Source organism: Parus major, chromosome 3 (assembly GCF_001522545.3).
Source record: "Parus major isolate Abel chromosome 3, Parus_major1.1, whole genome shotgun sequence".
Lineage (NCBI taxonomy): Eukaryota > Metazoa > Chordata > Aves > Passeriformes > Paridae > Parus > Parus major.
In genome coordinates, this window is record NC_031770.1 from 20,589,286 (window position 1) to 20,611,145 (window position 21,860).

The 21,860-nt window shown below is 36.4% G+C and overlaps 1 protein-coding gene across 1 annotated transcript in view; it reads right to left on the reverse strand.

Moving 5' to 3' along the window:
- Positions 1-1,004: 1,004 nt before the first annotated feature.
- CENPF (centromere protein F) overlaps positions 1,005-21,860 on the reverse strand; it is a 35,393-nt gene continuing 14,537 nt past the window's right edge. Inside the window, exons 10-20 of the mRNA XM_015622883.1 lie at positions 20,760-20,882; positions 18,029-18,164; positions 14,109-17,545; positions 11,310-13,607; positions 10,610-10,750; positions 9,394-9,570; positions 8,528-8,689; positions 7,037-7,223; positions 5,878-6,357; positions 4,436-4,629; positions 1,005-1,915 (exon numbers count right to left, since the gene is read on the reverse strand). Coding sequence (XP_015478369.1) covers positions 1,715-1,915; positions 4,436-4,629; positions 5,878-6,357; positions 7,037-7,223; positions 8,528-8,689; positions 9,394-9,570; positions 10,610-10,750; positions 11,310-13,607; positions 14,109-17,545; positions 18,029-18,164; positions 20,760-20,882 — 7,536 coding nt within the window. The 3' untranslated portion in view covers positions 1,005-1,714. The remainder of the gene's footprint in view (positions 1,916-4,435; positions 4,630-5,877; positions 6,358-7,036; positions 7,224-8,527; positions 8,690-9,393; positions 9,571-10,609; positions 10,751-11,309; positions 13,608-14,108; positions 17,546-18,028; positions 18,165-20,759; positions 20,883-21,860) is intronic.

The following is a 21,860-nucleotide window of genomic DNA, read 5'->3' on the forward strand; positions in this document are numbered from 1 at the left end:
AGTATTGTCTCTTATTTTAAAGACTCTTTTTCAAGGAGTTGAAAACATTATTACACACTTTTGTTGAAAGAAGAAACATCTTTCTGACATAGTAAACAATAATGTGAAAATGCATCTACATTGGATGTTGGAGCTTTAGGGCACTACTGCTCATGTACAGGAGCTTGATTTCCCTAATATTTGCCCAGGTATTGATGAGTATAACAGGAATTATCACAAAGTAATTTCTGTTTAGTTGGATAATGACTGATGTGGTTGATGTCACCCTTTTCTATAGTGTTCAGTTGGTCTGTGCTGCTGAGCAAGCTGTTAGACCTTTGAGATCCACAAGCTGGGGTGAGCATTTTTGTAATGAACCATCTTAAATTCAAGTGTACTGTCATGAACTGGATGGAGTTATTTATCTTGTATTGATGATACCAGTATCTTAAATGCTATCTGAATTAAAAGGAGGTAACTTAGAGCATTCCATACAGGTATTTCTTGACACCTGACCATTTCCCAATACATCCACTCTCATTACATCAGGTACAGGTCTTCATTGATTTTTCTGCAGACAGATTTGAGGTTAAGCATTGCCAAGGTGAAAGGTGACCTTCAGAGAAGCAGCAGACAACCATTGCTGGTAGAACAAGAACAAAGTTGTTGTTACAGCATCTTTTCTGGCCTGGTACAAAGTGCTCACCCCTGCATCTTGCTGAGGATTTTGCCAAGGGCCATTGGGCAGATGTCAAGATCAACATATGACCTTCAGCTAGGGAAGTACATTGTCAGATGCTTCATTTCAGGGAAACAAGACAGTCCTCTTTGGCTTTGTTTGAATCATGCCTCACCCCTATTTCCACCATCAGGAAGAAGGGATACCAACACACAGGACAGTAGACCCGTGTACTGGCCGCATTTTCTGTCTAGTTCTGTATTTTTGTCTTGCACCTAGAAAGTAAGTCACTGCTTCATTTTGAATCATCCAATAGTGTTTGCCACATTTTTCCTAAAAACTAGGCTTTTTAGATACTTAGGTGAGTTTATTTTCCATTTGTAAATCAATCATTGGTACACAATAAAAATGACAACAATTAACTACATGGTGCCATACAGCCACTTTTTCTATGGTTTATTTTTTTTTACAGATTTAGAAAGTATTTACAGAAAATTCTACAATTACATCTAAAAGGAGGTTGGAGCCAGGTGGGGGTTGGTCCTTTCTCTCAGTTAACCAGCAATAGGCCAAAAGGATACAGATAGAAGCTGCACCAGGGAGGTTTAGGCTGGACATTAGGAAAAAGTTCTTTACAGAGTAATAGGACATCAGAATGGGCTGCCCAGGGGGAGGTGGTAGTATCACCATTTCTGGAGGTGTTTAAGAAAAGACTGGATGTAGCACTCTGTGCCATGGTCTGGTTAACAAAATGAGGTTAGGTCATAGGTGGGACTCAATGGACCTCAAAGGTCTTTTCCAAACTATCAGATTCTGTGATTCTATAAAAAGATCAATTATATCTGTTGACATTATTTCACCAGTTTGACTGACTACTGGCATTAGTAAATATTCACAAATGCTCTGCAAAATCCATATATTGTTATTCATTGGAGAAGAGAAAATGGTACCCTCCATATAGTTCTTACATTTATTTTACAAACTGGTTTTCTGAGTATTCAGAATTTTTTTTCAGAATTCAGAATTCAGGTATTCTGAGTAGTTACTAAGTCAGATTTACTGTACCTTACAATTTTCTTTTTGCTCATTTTGCTCAGATAATCTTTGCTCATTTAGGAAATTTTTTGCTTTGTGCATCGTGTGACTCTCCCTAGTATTATCAGAGAGAGGTTTTGGCGATTGTTTATGCAGGCAAAGTGTTGACCTTGATGTAGAACTCATTGGTGGAAAAGCTTGGGACTGCTGCTCATCATTTTCCTGTAACACAAACAAAAACATCCTTGTTTACTGGTAATGGAAAACCATATTAGCTTTCTGCCTTGGGTTGAAAGACTTCTGAAAAGACTAAATATTGAGAATTTGCAAAAGACAGACATATTGAAAGCAGAAAAACATGTTTAAGGCACTTATCACTCTGAGTACACAACAGAGTGAGGCTTGATAACCCTTGCTTTGTTGTGGTATGAGATGAAATATCTGCTACACTGCTGGCAAGCTATTTTCCAGGAGCAGAAAAAAAGCTACACAAGGAACAGACAGTACTCTTAAGCTGTTTACTAAAGTACCTGGTGGTGTGCACCAAGAGCTGTATTTAATTTTTCCTGTACATATTCTGCAAACTTAAAAGCATAGGTGTCACTTTTTTTGCTGACATCTGGGCAGAAACCACTGCTTTCTCATTTTGACCGATGTGCAGTCAAAGCACTCAATTTAAATTCTACATTAAATTCACATAGAAAAGTGAATAAATTTGCATATGAACATGACAGGCACTTTTTAAACACATTGAGAAATCTGCAACAGTTTGAAACTGGTATTTGAAATAAAGTAGATACAAGTACCTGTCAAAGAGAAGGAAACAAGGTTTATTTCACTTTTAAAACAAGACACACCATTTACTGTATTAATATAAAGCATGAAACAATATGTTTTAATGGTTTCAACAACTGATGAAACAATATGAGCAATTCCTCCAGAAATTCCCAGATGTACATCATCTTGAAATGAAACCAACACACATATCAGAAGTGTCCAAGAGAGAAGGGCACAAATTCCTGGAACTGATGACTTTTGTATATTTACACTTGAGGGGAACAAAACCAACACTGAAATCTTAATTATTGTGATCTAGTTGTAAGTGAGGAGTAGCCTGTCCTTGGACCTAGACAATACAAGGTTGAAAAAACAGGAGGAATGTTTGGGAAATCCCTCCTCCAGTTAAATTAGACAATATTATTACAGATTAATTGTTATTTGCTATAACCCTGACTATGGTCAGCAAGAGTTTACAACAAGTTTACACCATGCTGGCAGGTGATTACTACACAACTTTCTGTGATCGAGGCTTCCTTTCTTTTTCGCTCAGATTCTTTACAAGCAACACCATTTGTTTCTAAGGTTATAGGGAAACAGACAAAGGAATATAAATAAAATTTATTGGCATCACTTAATGAAACTAAGAAAACACAGAACTCCAGGCAATGTCTGTATGAAGCAGCAACTCTTGGCAAGTGGGTTAATTATCCCTTGAAACAACAAACACAAATTCAGTGTATTCACTCTCACTGCAAAACACCGATTTCCTATTGCTGTAGCTACAAAAAATTATGAGTCTGATCTGATTTGTCTGCCCAATGGTGCTTCCTGGCCTCAAAAGCTATACATCCACTAAACTATGTGGCATTTGCCTGTACTTTTGGTATCTTTATAATATACTTTATGTGCTAATACAAACTAACTGGATTTTAAAAAAAAAGGAAAGAAAAAAAGAAAAAAACCGAAAAGCTATGTGCAAATTCTGCCGATTGTCAAGAGAATACTTTTGTGCAACCTGGCAAACTGGAAGGATTTTTATCTACTGTGATAGTGATACTGTGATAAGTGAATATTTCCATGTAGCCCTCATACAAAGAGCTACCAATAACTATTCTCTTACTGCTCAAGTTGAGATAACATGTTTACAAACTTTGGAGGAGGTTTTGGACAACAAAAGGTTTATTGCTGTCCTAAAGCTGGAACATCTTTCTATAATCTGCAAAGCATTTGCCTCATCTTAGAACATATTGCTCTGATGTACTGTTAAACATTCAGCAATGTGTCTATTACTGAAAACACAAAGTTAATGTAAACTTCAGTTACTAATTTTTTTTTTAATAAGAGTCCACTTTCAAAACATAATTGTGTAGTATTTATTTGTTTTGATAAAATCAAAGTCTGGTAAGCATTAGCAAGCTGGTCTAGTGGAAGGTGCCCCTGGTCTGGCAGGGAGGTTGGAATTAGCTGATCTTTAAGGTCCCTTCCAACACAACCCATTCTTTATCATCCAAATGTTCCCTATTTACATGTTTAATAGCCTCTCAAATACCTGTAGTTATTCTATAAATTCCAAGAAAACCTGTTTGCAGAAAACTTCGAGCAAAAACTCCCAGAGGTTAGTCCTTTAGGTGGTTAGTTTCTCTGCAACCTCAGAAACCACAGTATAAGGAGTATCTGCTCTTTAATATCCATTATAAGAAATAGAAAATATACTTGTATTGAATTTACATTTCTCACTGGTTGTTCCATGAGCTCACAGTGAACAATTTGCAGATCACTATTATGGTCAAGAGCTATGTCATGTTTCAGTCATTCAGTATTTATGATTTTCTCTGCACTATATTGTTGAGGAACATAAAGAACGATATGTCCTCGAAGCTACTTGGCAAGATGAATACATTTAGTCAATGCAGTACGTCTTCCCCACGACTTTCATACCCAGATGAAATTTTTCCAGGTTACCTTTTGTGGTTTGCTGCCACCAGGTGTCGAACAGTAACTCTCACCAAGATGGCCTGGTCTGCACTTCTGTGAGTCCTGTGTAGGCAAAGGCTTTTTCTCACTTGAGGAAGCTGGATTGGGACTGGATCTGAGGTGCAGCGTTGTTCTACGTAAAATGTAAGGGCTGACCTTGCCACTGGGAATGTCAGCAAATCCTGAAAAATAAACAGCTTCTATAAAAACCAGCTAAAGCAATCACACTTCCTCAAATGGATTTCTTTTTCCACAATAGGAGTAAAATAGCTGATTGAAATAAATCATCTGTTCCATTGGAGAAAACGGAACAAAGATTGCTGAATAGATCTTGCATATTCCAAAACTGAAATGCAAAACTTGGGCATCACAGAAGAACTGTTGAATTCCAAGAGCAATTCTATAGGAAAAAAAAATCAAGTATTTGTTCTTTTTCTTTACAGGTACATTATGATGTGGAGAGTAATTTCAAACTGAAAGCCAGTACTGGTTAATTCATGATACCATGATATGATGCTCTTGATTTTTAATACTTTTCTCTGTGTAGAACTACTTAGTTATAGACTGTTTATCTAGCCTAAAAGTCAAATATGAACTGGCACATATGTCCTCAAAAGAGGGCTATTTTTAGAAGATATACTAATGCTTGTAAGAAAGTGAAATGCAAATAATGTTTTCCTTAGAAATACTGACTTCTAAGAGTAACCACCTAAGTTGAGGCTACTCAGTATCCCTGTGGGTTGTCCTTTAATGATGGCAATTACATCTATTATAAAGGGAAACTAAAAAGGCAGTTGAACTTACAAGATATTTTTCAAGTGCTGATTTGTGCAGTCTTCTCAGTTACCATCTGCTGCAGCAAGCCCTTATATGGAATACCAGGCTACCTAATTTCATGGTATTCATAGCAGATGGAAAGTGAAGAAGATATTAAGGTACTACTGCTGTGGGCAAGACAGTTTCAACTTGGGGAATTTTAGTTGATTTAATGTTTTGCACATTAGCACACTTTTAATTATTGGTGCTGAAAGAAATAAAAGCACACAAATAAGCAAACACCTGGGGAACACACTTAGGCTTCCCTTCACACACCACTCCTCCCCAGTTTCTGGTCTCCAGTTGCCTCACTGCACACTACATCTGTGAGTGAGGTGATGGGAGCACAGGAGACAGCCATGACCATTTAACTCTTAGCAGAATGGGAGTTATTAATCCAGCAGAAATGTGTTCTGCTGGTCTAACACCAGTGCTCCAGAAAAGCTAACTTGGCACCAACTGCCGCATCTCTCATTGACTCCTTTCACTTTCCATCACTGTCTGTCACCAAAAATGTTTGCAGAGTCACCAGCTAGGCAGACTTGAAAGCGATTCAACAAAACAAGAGAAAAGCACACCTGTTGTGCTCAGAGAACATTTGTCTTTACAAATACCTTTCTGCACTATTTCTGGAAGCCCATCCACCTCACAGTTGGTGTTGTCCCGACCCTGCAGGTTTAGAGAACTACCACACTTCCTCTTCTTTTTCAACGAAGTCTCTGGAGCAGGAGATCTTGGTTCTCCATCATCTTTCCTGCTGTCTTCACATCTCTGCCTTTTACTTGAAAGCTTAGTGGTTTCTTCATCTGACCTCCTCTCTTTGACAGAGTGTTTGCTTTTCTGTGTTAATGACTTCTCTGAATTCAACAAAGGAGTGCTGACAGCATCACTCGCTTGCTGTTTCAGCTGAGTACTCAACAAACTGACTTGCGTTTTTAGCATCTCATTTGCTTCCTCTAGTTTATGATATTTAACAATTAGAGAGCAGTATTTCTCCAAGTTCTCATTTGCTTCTCTGGTCTTCACTTCTGTAGATTCCTGCAATTCTTCTAATTTTAATTTAATTTCTTCCGTAATGGCATTATCATCAGCATCTTTCAAAGAAAAACATGATTATTCATATAGCTGACATAATAAAAGATACATATATTGGAATTTATCTTTTAATTACACATGTTCTGTAACAGTGCAACTATAAAAAAGTGACTGTGCAACAAATTCAGTAATGTGACAGGCATAACAATGTCTCTGTAAATAGAGAACAAATATGCAAATTTTAAAAAGAATCCTTGACCAGTGCATGGGGAAACATTTAACCTTTCATTTTGTAACTTCTGAACACTCCATTTTCACCCTCAACTTACTTTAAGTATCATTTACAATACAGTATATCTCCTGAGATTAGCTAAAATATTAAGAACAAAGAATGAGAGTAAGAAGGAAAAGCTTGCTGGAAAATGATGTAAGAACTTGCACACAAAACTTAAGAAAAATCTCTTTTCTTAAGTCACTTTTAACATCAAAAATGGAAAATTTAATATATTTATTCAAAATCTAGTGTTGTTTCTGAGAAGAGAAACAACAACTTTAAGAGAAAAAAAGATTAGCTAGATTTTGAAAGTGTTTGACATTTGCACTTGTAATTTTTTATTCTAGTTAAGAATCAAGCTCTGTACTAGAGCTGCATATGCAAATGGACATTTTAGGGAACAAGAAAGTTTTACAGATTAACGTAGCACTAAGAAAGCATTAAGACAATCTAGATTCAGTTACCTTCTTTATTATGCTTTGCCATAGTCAGATTTTCCTTCTTTAGCAGCTCATCATGTTCAGCTAGTTGTTTCTGCAACATTTCCTTTTCCTGTTCCAGCTGCTTACAGGATTTCATCCACATCTGCACTTTACTGTGGGCATATTCATTTTCCTTCTTCAGCTGAATTATAATGTCACTATTATCAGCCTAAAAAATAAGAAATTTAGTTATTTCACCAGAAACATAATTCCTCCTTTTAAACATTATAATATCAAAAGGAGTAATAGAATCACTGAAGCTGGAAAAGACCTCCGAGATCATTGAATCCAACCTTTGACCAAACACCGCCATATCAACTAACCCATAGCACTAAGGGCCACCCAGAGCTGTTCCCTGAACACTTCCAGGGGTGGTGACTCCACCACTTCCCTGGGCAGCCCCCTTCCAGTGCTTTACACTGTTTCCTATAGCAAACAAATTCTTCAAAATGTCCAGCCTGAACCTTTTATTGTCCCATTGGTCTGGTACCAACCTGTGAGCAAATACCACACAATGAGCACAGGTAGGAGCCTTCTCTGCTACATTGACACTACCATGGGTACTGTTTTCTGGCACACATCCCACAGGACTTTATCCTTGGACTGCTCTTATTAACCAAATTAACACCACAGTGGAGGGCCCTAAGAATAAAGAACTGTTGAACAAGATGAGCATATTGTAATTCAGTGTTTACTTGCATGTAAATTGAATTGACTGTTTCTTCAAGAGTGCATTTAGAGATACACTAATTCCTGAAGCTGAAGTACGGAGTTGGAGCCAGAAATCAATCACAGACTAAAGCAGAACCCAAAACCACCAAAACCACCCAAAAAACAAGAAAATGCAGGGATAGGATTATTGGTACAGAAGTATAGTATATTTACAGTGAAGCTTCACCTGTGCTACTAAATAGCAAACCAAGGACATGAAGAACTGTTCCAGGTTATCAGTAGCTCACAGCAAGTGGAGCTCATATTCCACCATCCCTGTGAACAATTCTGTCAGAGAATTACACTAGTTAATAGCTCTAATGAGAATTCCATATAAAATGGAACTGAAAAAGCTGACTAAAAAGCAATCTATCAAGATTGATGCTTAGGCATAGACCATGGTACATTTTACCATCAAAGTAATTCACAAACAGAAAATAGAGGAACTGCAAAGTCTCTTTGAGTGAATTCTAACCACGTTTTAACTCAGCTGTAATGTTCACTGTAGTCAATAGACTGCTGTGTTTAGGGTCACAGAAACCAATTCTAGGTGATCTCAGTCACGACACACAGAACAGAATTTTTCTAATATACATCAATAGTAACAATGTTTTTTCCATGCTCTGTGTTCTCTTTAGTGAAATGAAGGCTGTACCAAAGTCAAGCCAAAGTTCTGGAGCACTGGTCCCCAGTCCTATGTTTATATTACTACACAGTGCCTGGAATCCCATGGAATTGGTCATACATAGGGTTTTTTCTTACCTTAGTTTTTAGGAGTTCTCCTAAGGCTTGATTAGCTTCTTCTAGGGAATTATTTAACTGTTCTTTATTTGACTTCAAATGCTCAATTTCTAATTTTTGTGAGCTGATAATGTGCTCCAGTGAACTAATCTTCTCATGACAGGCCTCAATTTCTACTTCATTCTAGAAAAAGAAAATGTGCCTAATTACTATAATACCAAAAAGGACACTGAGGTGTATTTTAAAGATGTACCTAACAGCATATCACAAACCCACAGAAATTCCACAGCAAATTCAATAGTTATGTTTTGAGGAGTTTAAAATTGAAAGGGCAATTTGTCTCAAGTATATATTTTGAATATTAGAATCTTGCCTCTAAGAAGTCTGTCAGAAGAAAACCCTTATATTTCACTATAACTTGGTGTTACATCTACTTTATATTAATAAGAATGAAAATTATTAAGAAACAATTATAGTAATTATAGTAAGTTATTTGCCTGTGTTCTATTTGCCTTAAGTTCACAGACATTTCTGCATAAAAGTTGATGGCTCTTTGCATATAGTACATCTGAAAAATGTATTTCCAACAAATTTGCCCTTGTATCTTGAACTGGTTAAACTTTCCTCCCTCTTCCTACCACAACAGTCACAGTGATTTTTTATATAGATTAAATGCTTAGTGAGTTGTGAGATAAATTTACTTTTTAGTGCTTGCTATGTGGAAAAAAAGTTAATTTAATACTTACTGAGTTGCAAGATAAGTATATGTAGATTTTGGAAATATTAACAAAGATAAATTCTTTTGCAATAGGATCAGCAAAATTTTGTAAAATACATAGAACTGAATTAAAAACTCACAGCACTACTCTTCCTATTTTCAGATTTACCTTTCGGTTTGCTTCTGTGAGAGCATCCTGATGCTCTTTCTCTGCTTGAAGTAGTCTGTCTTTGTATTCTGATATTTCTCTTTTAATTTCATCTTCTTTTTCTTGTAGTTGATTCTGGACCATCTCCAAACTCCTGGCCAGTTCATTTTTTTCTGAAGTTGTTAGATGCAGCTGAATCTGTAAATAGTAATAGTACATTCTTTAGTATTTGGAATTATCTCAATGGAGAAAGAGATTAAACTGCTTAAATCTGAAACATCTTTGAATTTTCAAAAACAATTTGGTAAGAAAAAAGATACTTAACAGTGGCTAAACACACTGTAATCAAAGAAAAGAATATCTGAATACAAAAGTAGGACAGGAGGCAAAGGAAGGTTTGCATAAAAGAAAACAAGTGCAAATTTGCCAAGAGTGTTATGTTAAATCAAGCAACACGGCCAAAATCAAAGCTTAACATCTTCAAACATTTTTCCATCTGAGAGTAACTTGAGAGATTAAGGGTCATTTTTCTCACCCTCTTTAAGATGACAAAACTTTCTAAGAATTTTCATTTTCATCTACTTTTATTGCTAGGTGTTGGACAGCTGGCCTGTATTTCCATTTAGGATTTCTGAAAGTTGCAGAAATCTCTGTTCTTTTGCCACTCAAAATCCTCAATGCCACAATAGAAACAAGGCCCTGGTTATAGAATTTTGTAAATAAAGTTAGTAGGTCAGATGACCACATAAATTGAAGACATAATATTGTTCACAATATTATTAGACAAATTGTCTAAATGATAAAATAGCCTCTTAGAATTAAATGAAAACAAATTAAAAATAAAGGCTCCAAAACTGTTTCTTCCTTGAGTTTGTCCTGAATTACTTTAGCACTACTGAAACACTAAAAGTAGTTTTGAAATATGTGTTATTTCTTATCTGACCTCCTCAGTCTGATGACTGAAAGCCTGAAGTAGAGAATTTCTCTACACTGAAAAATGTCTAGATAACCAGCAGTGGCCTTTATGCCAAGAAAACATAGTTTAGATGGAAGGAAGAGGGGAAAACTATCAAGCAATCATTTTATCTCAGAAGAGAACATTGGATTTTTTGAAATTTGGAAGCAATAACCTCTAATACTGTATATTATCACAGACTCTCTTGACCAGACTCCACCCATGTACTGTACTTGAGCATCTGGCCCTCTACACAAGAATACTGCAGATGGAGTAACTTACTTTGTTCTTTTCTGAATACTCTTGAACATGTTGCATTTCTTCAGCAAGCTTATTTCTTTCTTCCAGCAATTTGGCAATCTTCTGATCAGTATTATTTAGCTTGGCTTGCAGTTCAATTTGACTTTCAGTCAGTTCATTTACCTGAAATGAAATTTTCCAGAATTATTTTTAATACATGTGTCATGACCTCCAAAGAATGTACTTATGGGTATCAAGCAATTTTTAAGATGGATTATTTTATTCCCATAGTTGGTCAAGTTTTAAGCAAGAGTCTCAACGGGGTAATGATATTTTCACATGACAAGTACACTATTGTTGCTTCACTTTCTTTGGAGCTTCCAAAGTATTTATTCTTGATACAAAAACTCAGCCACCCAATACCAATTTGTTCTTCCTCTTTTTCATCTACAGGAAAGAGGAAACTATCCTGCATTATTTGATTGCTTAAACTTCTATGTCTACTTTCAAGCTACCTTCTCACTCATCCTATGCAAAACAATGCCCTGCTTTCCAGCTCTGTAATTTCAATGAAAATTCATGATTGCACAGAAAACATAATTTTAAAAATAGGATGTTTCCTGCAAAAGTCTGAGGTTAAAATTATTTTAAGATTTAATTTATTAGAGGAAGTGGTAAACCTGGAAGACACTTTATCGTCACTCCTACAAAGGGAACTCTACCCTAATGGAAATGATATTACCTTTTTACATAGAGTGTTCTTTTCACAAAGTGTAGATTCCAGTTCCTTCTCAAGGTCCTTATAAGACATTTTTAGAACATTCAGGATATCCGGAGAGGTTTCACCGTCAGGAAAATGTTGCTCCTTCAGCTTCAACTCAGCAATCAAGTTCTGCAGCCTCTCTTTTTCCTGGTGCCAGCATTCAAGTTCATGCTGCATGTGAGACAGCTGCAAAGATAGCGCCTCTGTTTCTTTCACCTGATTTTCAAGAGCACCATTTTCCTGCACCTTTTCATCGAGTTTTTGTTTACAATCCATCAATTCTTGAACAAGTACTTCCCTTGCTTGATCCAGTTTGATGTTTTCATTTTTTATTTCCTGACATTCCTGTATCAGCATTATTTTATCTTGCTCAAGATGAGCCACCTGATTAATCAAGACTTGCTCTTTTGCTCTAGCATCTGCTTCCTTCTTGCATGAAAACTCTAATTTCTCACTCATATATTTGAGCTCAGATCTCAGCAATGCCACAGTATTTTCAAACTCATCTTTGATTTGTATCTTTTCTTCCTCCTTTTCTCCCAACTGTTTTGCTGTAGTCAAATTTGAAGACTCTAGATCAAGGAATCTTTCTTGCATTGCTTTTAAATCGTTAGCCAAACACTCTTTTTGTGAGGTGAGGACATCAATTTGTAAGTTGGAACATTTCAGCTTTTCAGTCATCTCTTCCATCTCCGTTGCTAATGTTTCTGCCTCTGCTTTGGCAGTCTCCAACTCAATAACTGTATCTTCTAGATTTTTCTCTGATATCTCCAATTCCCTTTCAAGCCTCTCTATTTTATCCTGAAGGGAGTCAGCTTTCCGTTCATTGTCTCTCAGCTTTTCAGCAATGTGACATTTTTTCTTCTCATCAGACTCAATTTTTATTTTCAGCTTCTCAATTCCACATCGCAGTTGGTCTGCTTCTTTCTGTGCAGCGCTGAGTCTTGCAGCAAGTTCTTTTTTTTCCATTAACAAGCCTTCCAAAGATTTGGAAAGCTTTGAATTTTTCATTTCTGACGAATCTAATTTATGCTGCATCATTCCCAACTCTCTTGCAATCAGCTCTTTTTCTTTCTTTGAATCTGCTGCTTCATTCTGGAATTTTTCTTTCTCTAAGGTGAAAGATACAGCATCATTTTCTAAACTTTGCAGCTTCTGAAGAAGACAGTCTTTTTCATTGGATAATTGATTTGCATCAGATTTTGCAGCGTCAAGCAGATTTGCTTGTGTCCTCACTTCATCCTCTAACCTTCTAATGAATCCCGTAGAATCCATTTTAGTTAACTCTAATTCTTTTAATTTCTCTTGTAGCTGCTGATACTTCTCATCCAACTCTTTTTTGCTTTCAGACAAAATAGTCAGTTCTTGGCTAATATAGTTTCTCTCAGCTGTGACTGAAGCAAGGTGCTCTTGAAAGCTAGAAATAGTTTTCAGATTAACTTCCTTCTCCCTTTCTAATTGCTGACATTTTGCCTGAAGCATTTCAATGTCATGCTCTATGAACAAGGCATGGTTCTCAATATTAACTTGCTCAGATTTTGGACTCCCCCCTTCATTTTCAGCTGCAAGAAATTGCTCCTGACCAGCTCTCTTGGCCATTTCTACATCATCAAACATGTCTGATGAATTAAACAATCTAACTTTACATATCTCTAGCTCAGACTTAAGGTTCTCAGGTTCTTTTTCTAGTGAGACTACTTGAAGAGATAACTCCTGCTTATTGATAGAAACTGATCTGTGTTTTTCCTTTATGCTAGAGTTTTCTTCCTTAACGGCTACAGTAGCTTCCACCAGTTCTGCAAAAGCTGAGCTATTTGAAATTGTTTGTACCTCCTGGAAGTTCATCTCTGAGTTTGATTGCTCAGCTTGTATTTTTAAATCAACATGGTTTGGGGTTTTTTCTATCTCATAGATCAGCTTCAAATTTTCAGCAGTCTGTTGTTTTGCCTCTTCCTGAAGTATTTCAGCTGTTATTTGATTTTCACAGAAATACCCAGCACGCAAAATCCTACTACTGGAAAATGACAATGCACTGGCATGGTTGGAGGAGCTGGTTCTTTTTCCTGATGTATTTTTACACTCCTGTTCTCCAGAAATTTTTTCAGTGTAATCTTCCATTAATCTTGCTTCAGCAGTCTCAGTTTCATTTTCACACACAGAGGCATCTCCTCCAGACATTTTCTCAATGGGAATTATTTTAAGATGACTGTTTTTCAGAGCTGAGTTTTCAACAGACACTCTCAATTTATAAGGACTATTGTTTTCTTGTTCTATGTTCTGCAAGGAATAAGAATAAATCAATTACGAAAAAGGAGGGAAGAATGCATATAAGAAAAAATAAGGTAAGTTTTAAAACTTTCCTTAAACTACTAAAGCTCCTGCTCTTATGCAAAATAAATAGATACCATCCCTCCCTACTTCACAGTCTCCTTTCTTACAGAAAGGATTGACAGTTATTTATCATCTTTGGCCAAAAGGTTTTAAATGTATTGAGGGAGAAATTTCAGATAAATATGCTAATAGACTATGTGCCAAGATACCACATCCTTCTGTATTTTGGGAAAATAGGTGTCTACGTGACAAAGTGAACTATTGTTAATATAACTAAAGGATGAAGATTACTGCTTGAGTATGGATTATTTTTCATCTTTCTCCAAATAATAGTACTGCTTCTGCGGGGCACAATTTTAAATAGATTTTGCTGCAAAAAATTCTATTTGGGTGACCACAAATGAAAGGACTTACATAAAACTCATTTGCACAACAGCAATTACTTACATTTTCAGTATCTGTGAACAGGAGTGAATGAGAACTTAAATCAAGGACCTGTAGTTGGAGTCTTGCTGCTTCCAGCTCCAAAGAGAGATTCTCAGTTTGTTTTCTTTCTGCTGCCAGTTTGCACTCCATGTCCATAGTCACATTTTTCAGCTTCTGCTGCCATTCTTCCTTTTCAGATAGATTTTGCTGTTTGAGATTATCTATTTCTTTCCTTTCAGAAAGTATAACTTCTTTCAGTTCTTGTATTTCCTCATTTTTCATATTCTCTTGAACACGAAACTGATCTTCAAGCACTTTGATGGCCTTCTCATATGTCTGACAGAGAATCTGAAGTTCTTCAATTCTATTTTCAAGGTTAGATTTTCTTGGAGTAATACTCCCAAGCTCTCTAACAGACTCCAAATTGTGATCATTATGATACTTTTCAATCAAAACTTCTGTTGCATCCTCTGAAATTACTTCTACAGAACTGTCTGTCTGATTCATTTCCTCTGTCCATTTGCATGGACCACTGTTACGAGAATCAACCACATCACTTACTTCTAACAAACAGGGATTTACAGAAAGGTCTGAGGAAGAATCCCTGGCCTTAGTTTCATCTAGTTTAGGCAGCGTGTCATCTTGGCTGGATGACAGTGACACTTGCACAGAATCTACATGAGCATTGCTCGGACTTGTTGACAACAAAGGATTTTCTGCTTTCAGCATTTCCATACAAGACTGCAGTTCACATATCTTTGAACTCATATGACAGTGCTGTTCATATAATTTTAGGTGTTCATTCTGGAAAGTCAAAAGCTTCTCTCTCACTTCAGCAAAGTGTACCTTAACTTCTTTGCTGGTCAATTTTAAATCTTCGTAGTCAGAAGAACTGCATTCTTTAAGTATGAAGGACATTTCCTTATTATCAGAACACATTTTCAGATCACTGTTGTCACTTTGATCCATAAGTTCATCAGGAAGAACAGCTTTCTCAGCTTTTAAATTGCTATCTGCATTCATTATATCATCTTTCTCCTCTTCCTCTTTATTAATACCTGTGGTTTTTGCATCTTTGAATCCAGAGGCTAATGCAGTGTTTTCACACTGCAACTTCTCACACATTTTCTCAAGCTCACTCAGCTGGTTTATTGTTACCTGCAAAGAGGATGCCAGCAACACTGATGAAGGACTTCGATCTATTCCCCTTTTGCCACAATCCTGGGAAATGTCACCATAATTATAATCCAATGAGTGGCCATCTTCCTCTAATACTATAAGTGAAGAATCTGCAGTTTTCAGTTTTTTAATAGACAGTAGTTCTTGCTTCAGTCTCTCTTTTTCTCTCACACTTTTCTCAAGTTCTACTTCCATACCTTTTAAAGCAGTATCCAGTTGCATCACTTCTAACCTGCAGTTCTCTAGAGAGAGTTCACTATCCTCAAAATCCATTTGAAGAAGCTCAAGTTTAACCTGGTATTTATTCAGCTCAATGTCCTTTTCTTCCATCGATTTTCTCAGCTGTTCTGAGCAGAGTCTTTGTTCACAATTAACATTGCACGTTAGAGGTTCATTTTTTGATGTTAATTCCTTCCCCAATTGCTCTTTCTCTTGAAATACAAAGCCACATTTCTCTTGAAGTGTATTTTGTGTTGTCTTGGCATTTAACCTTTCCTGGCTTAAACAGTCAAGCTCCACAGAAGGCACATGTTGGATGTTGGAAAATTCTGACTGCAGCTGCTGAAGTTCATGAACCAAATCCTTTTTTATTTCTTCTGAGGCTATTAGTTTATGTAAGATATCTTTGTTCTCACTCAGTACCTGTTTCTCTTGTTCTAATTTTGCTTTCTTTTCATCTAGTTCAATTGTCTGCTCTCTCAGAATGTTCATAATTTTTCCATTTTCTTCTTCTACTGATTTATACTTTGCCTGCAAAACTTCAAGCTCTGTTTTGATCTCTGCAGTTCTTGATTCAATACGCTGTCTTTCCTCCTCATGTTTTCCAGACATTTCAGAAATAATTTCTTCTCTTTCCTTTAAACTATCATAAATAGTTTTATTTGCCTCCAGTAAAGTTATTTGCTCTTGCTTTAAAGCACTGCTTAAATTCCTAAGGGCTGTATTTTCTTCAGTAAGTTCAACAATTTTTTTATTGTATGAGCAAATCATTGAAGACATGTTCTTCTTCTCTGAATCCCATGTTTCAGACATGAGCTTCAGCTGGCTTAGTGAATCCTCAAGCAATTTATTATTGATCTTTAAATCCTGAAGCTCAGCTTGTTGGTTTTCTAGCTTTTCATTCAGACTTTGCAGCTGCATGTCCTTTTTCTCAAGAATAGCTGAAGTTTTTTCAACTAATTCCTGACGTGCTGAAATATCCGCTTGCAAGTTACCGATGTGCTGCTTGGTTTCTGTCATGAAGTTTTTGTGCATCTGTTCTACTGCAAATAACTTTTGTTCTGTTTCAGTCTTTATTTGCAGTAAGTCTTCATACTGCTGCTGCTGATTTGAATTCAGCTGCTTTTGTGCCACTAAAGAACTCTCAAGAAAAGAGATCTGCTCTTGTAAATTGGACAGATTCTTAGTTTTTCCCATTTCTAGAAGAGCTCCTTCACATCCGTGATCCTCACCGCTGGAATTAGTTGCTGCAAATTGTATATTATCTAACTGAGTCTTATCCTGTCTGCTTTCTAAATTAACTTCTCCATCTTCTGTCATTTCTGAAGTATCTTTTGCATTTACAAGACAACAGATTTTTTTATATTCACCAAGCAGGTTGTGATAGCACTGCTCCCTTTGCAGTCCTTGACTTGCTGCCAGCTGTAACTTTTCTTCAAGTTCAGCAACTTGGTTGGTGAGCTGGAATATTTTACAGGACATATTTTCTATCTCTTTACAGTACTTTTTATCAGAACATTCTGCTTTCTGCTTAAGTTCATCAAAAGCTTTTTTTTGTTCTTCTAATTCTGTACTTTTACATTCCAGCATATATTTAAGTTCTCTAATCTCTGTGGATTTCCTGTCACTTTCGGTTTGCATCATCCTAAGTTTCTCACTATGCTCATGATTTTTGCTTTGCTGACTTTGAAGGGAACTCTCCAAGTCATGGATATGAGACAGCATACCTTCCTTTTCAGACTGAAGTTTATTTATGAGATGATCAGTTTCATTTTTCCATTGAGAAAGAACCGTAGACTCTTTTTGCAATTCTTCACATTCTCTCTGCTTTAATCCAAGGAGTCTCTGCAAAGCTTCTGATTCTCCCTCCATTGTACTTATTTTACAGTCTTGTTCTTTAATATGATTATCTTTTTCCTTGAGGAGACCTCGGGCAGACTCTTGTTGCTTTTCCATGTCATCTAAAGCTCTTTTCAGGTTCTCCAGTGAAAGAGAGCTCTCTTGCCTTTTCAGTTTCTCTTCCAGTAACTTCAGCTCCACTTCCTGAACAGCATTTTTATCTGTAGAAGAAAATACCATCAAATCTTTGCCAGTCAATACTGGCAAATCTACTGATAACTTTCTAGATGGGGTGTTACTATTTACTTTTACTATTTTCAATTCTCATTCTACTGCAAAGTATTACTCTTAAGTAATATCATTGGATGAAAGATATTTATATTACTTTAGGCTAGCAGGCACTACATGCAGTCAGCTTTCCCTAAAGAACTGTAAAACAGAAGTTTTCTGTTTAAAATAGATTCTATGAAAACAAATTTGCTGATAAGTTCAGTACACTTCGATTATTTTCAAAACAGCATACCTTCAGGAACTGTACATGTTCATAGACCAAAAACTCCTTTTCATTGACAACAAACTCAATGTTCTTAAAAAATAGTAATCCTAATCCCCAGCAGAAACTTTTTACTTAATTCACAATGAAATTTACAGCATTGCAGGAAACATACAAGAAAGAGTTCTATAAATTTAAAATCATAACTCACTTTTCATCTCTTCTGCAAAATTCTGGCTTTGCTTTAGATATTGCTTGATCATGTTTAGTTCTTCTTCAAGCTGGTGGATATCTTGCAATTTCTTTTCAAGTTGACAGTTCAAAAGATTTTTCTCCTTCTTCACTTCCTAAACCAAAACCAAATTAGGCCATATTTTATGTAAATTGTAATGAAAAGATCAGTGGACTCAGTTCATTTGAATCAGAGATATTCCATTAAATCCTGTTAAGACTTTGGGCATCTATGCCTGGATTCTTAAGCACTGTTCAGAAACATAAGCTGAATTTTTTATTCTTAACAAATTGACAGCATCTGAGAGATGCTGCCAGTTGATGTAGTCAGCATGTTCCTTGTTAGCCTAGAACAAACAGCTCCACATGACCTAACACAGAAAGAAAGAGATGGGACAGGACAGATTATACAAAATCTGAGCTGATGAAGTCAAGCTACTTTCCCAAAGAAGCTCGGTAAACAAATCCCTGCAATGGCATCAAAATTAGCATGAAATGTGTAGAAAAGTAGATTTCACCTGTCATCTCATATAGAGACAAGTTCTTTCCACTGAATATCAACAACATGGCAACACTGGTCAAATTTTATTTAGAAGTGCTTACACTTTCAGATAGTTGCTTTGCAATTAACAGCACTTTCTTTCAAATAAATTGATTTTACAAAATTCCAAACAAGCTAACAAAACACTATTACCACCACCAAAAAATACTATGTAGTAACTACATTGCACCCCAGAAACTAAATAAAATTCTTTTAAAGAGATTCATCCATATTCTCCAAAATCCTGTGCTCTGGACAACAGATGGTATGGAACAGGCATGACCCAAATGGAAACATACCATCAATTATACATCCATTTACTACTAGCAGATAGGCATTGATTCACAAAAGCCAAGCTCAAGAAAGAGAAAGGTCTGAACGACAAAAATTAAAAGCTTGCTAGTGTGGCAGGGGTTGTTTTTGCAACAGCCCTCAAATTACTCTGAGAACATGATTGAAATTGTCACTGTTGCTGACAGTTGCTTTCCCTTCTACTCACAGCCTTCCCTACCCAGTTAAAAAAAAACCACACACATATAAATTTCAATGAATAAGTTTTCTAGCAATCTTAATAAATTTTCAAAGAAGTCCATGCATCCAAACCCCTTGCATTCAAAGCTGCACGCACAGATGCAATATAAGTACACAAATTAAACTAAGCCATTCATTAGAAAACCTAGGGTGATCTATGGAAAGAAAAAAACAAACACATTTAAGGAATTAAAATGGCTGAAAGGTCCAATTACGTCAATCTGGGGCAAACATCCCCAAGATCCATAGAATCACACACTGGGTTGGAAGAGACTTTAAAGGTCATCTAGTTCCAACCTCCCTGCTATGGGCAGGGACCTCCCTTGCTAGACTGGGTGTAGATTTTTTTCCTAGTGTCTAATCTAAACCTACCCACTGTCAGTGTGAAACCATTTCCCCTTGTACTGTAATTCTCCATCTTTCTTGTAGGTTCCGTTCAGGAGCTGGAAGGCCACAGTTAAGTCACTCCAAAGCCTTTTCTTCTCCAGACTGAACAAACCAAATTCTCTCAGCCTTTCCTTGTAGGAGAGGTGCTCCATCCCTCTGATCATCTCCTTGGTGGCCTCCTCTGGACTTGCTCAACAAGTCAAAGTATGAGAGACAGCCAGTCAGCTGGGCCAAAACCATGCAAAGTGCAATTCAAACAACAGTCACATTCCAATGACTGGGAATGTTGTCAGACATTGCAATCTACCAGCAAGAATGTACCTAAATTTTCACAATATACTAAACCCATACAAATGTTTGTGATGATCTGAACAAAACTCACTATTTTACTTCAGACTTTTGCAGAGAATTTTAATGGTAATTTTTTGGCAGAGATTACACCAGGTTATTTTATATCTGCTGATGACAGTTGGTAACAAGCAAAATGAGAATGTTTAACAAAACCAAACTCTGACACGGATTACATAGGAATCCATCTGTTTTTCCGACTTAGTGCTGATTCTCCAAACAAAGGATGAAATTTGCATTGATAGGTCTCTACTGGCAAAACTGTAACAATTTCAAGAGTAGCTGGTCTGGTTGCTACCAAAGCAAAACAACATTACTGAGAAGACAGACAAGACTTCAAAGTGAAAAAGATTCCTGAGTGTGTGAGTAAGGTAGTTAGGCAGCATACAGAAACTTCTCTAAATTTACCTTTATTTGGGAAAAAGTTTTTCCAGCACTGTATATTTATTGGACTGTCTTATTCTAAGAGATGTATTTTTTTTTAAGAGAATATAGTATTTGTACAAAATCACTGAGTTTTTAAGAGTATGAATCAAAGCAGCAATGATTCTAGAATTTACTTTCAAAATCAAACACACATTTTATTACTATTTGAATTTTATTTCAGAACCAAAAGCAACAATCTTTTGAAACACAATTTAATTTTTTCAAAGTAAGTCCAACATGAACTAGAACCATATCATCAGCATTACAGCAATGAATCCCCACACAGCTAACTCCAGAAACTGCACTAATTTGCACGATGTTAGGCAAGGCCTCATTATGACTAGGATGAACACAAAAGTGTTTGAAGACTGCTTATGGGGAAAAACACAATTGTGAGCAATTGTTCTAGAGTATTAAGTGTTTACAAATTGCTAATTTATAGCATTAATTCTGCCAAATACTCCTCAGCATTGCTCACCTGAAAGCTTCTTATGAGGTCAGCTTCCTTAGTTTGGGCTGCTGACAGAGCCTGCTCTGCTCTGCACAGCTTCTGGGTGAGATCACTGGTGTCATGTTCCAAGCGTTGTTTTGCTGCCATTACCTGGAAAACCAACATTGTAATCACAGGCACAACTTCTTTCTTTAAATTCCTATTCTTGAACTCAACATTCTGTTACAAAATGAAACTATTTTATCCCACCATGAACCCAAGGGTTGCTTTACTGTAGTTTAGAGAAAAAGTTGCTTATTGCCTTTCCACTCCTTTTCTTTTGACAAAAAAGATGGGAAATCTCTAAAATACACACATTTCTAGACTGTCTGAAATAATCTTAATTCATCCAACTTGCAGCTACATTACCACAATTATATCTGCAGGATAGAAATGAGATTGGAATATAATTGCCTTTTTGCTAAGCTATGTAAATCAGAAAGTTAGGATCATAACTGCAATTACTGCTCTGGTGACACTGATTTTATAAAAAATGAACAGGTTTTAACTCTTTTGAAAGAGTCCTAAAACGCTCCAGATTAAAAAGGAAGGAAATTACACTAGAGGATTTAAAAAAAAAGTCTATTCTAAGGTCATCAAGTAATAGATTACCTTTATTTGAGAAGGAAGTAAAAGGCACTTAATGTCCTCTCAATTAAATCAATTTTTCAGTAAGCATATACAAAAGAATATGCATATTATAAAGAAGCCTCCAATAAAAACTTTTGACTGAATGTAGTTCCACAGCTATATTTCTAAAATAAAACAAGCCTGCAAGAAAGCTGTTGGCAGTTTTAGAAATGATGTTTCAGTGCAGGCTGCCTGCAAATGCAGCTTCTCAATGTAACTTTCAAGAACTTGTGGCCCTTTTTAGAAAATCAGTTAGCTCTGCTGCTTGAGAAATGCTCTCGAGGGTTTTTGGAGGCTTTTAAACATTCCTCTTTTCTGATAACCCACTCCTGAGGCTTGTGCTGCTTTCTAACCTACTTAAAGTTGGGAGTTTGTGACAACTAATGTGTTTTCAAAGCTAGCTGCTGCCAAAGCTGTGGAAGAGCTCCTTCATACTGGATCTTCTTCCTTACACAAGCC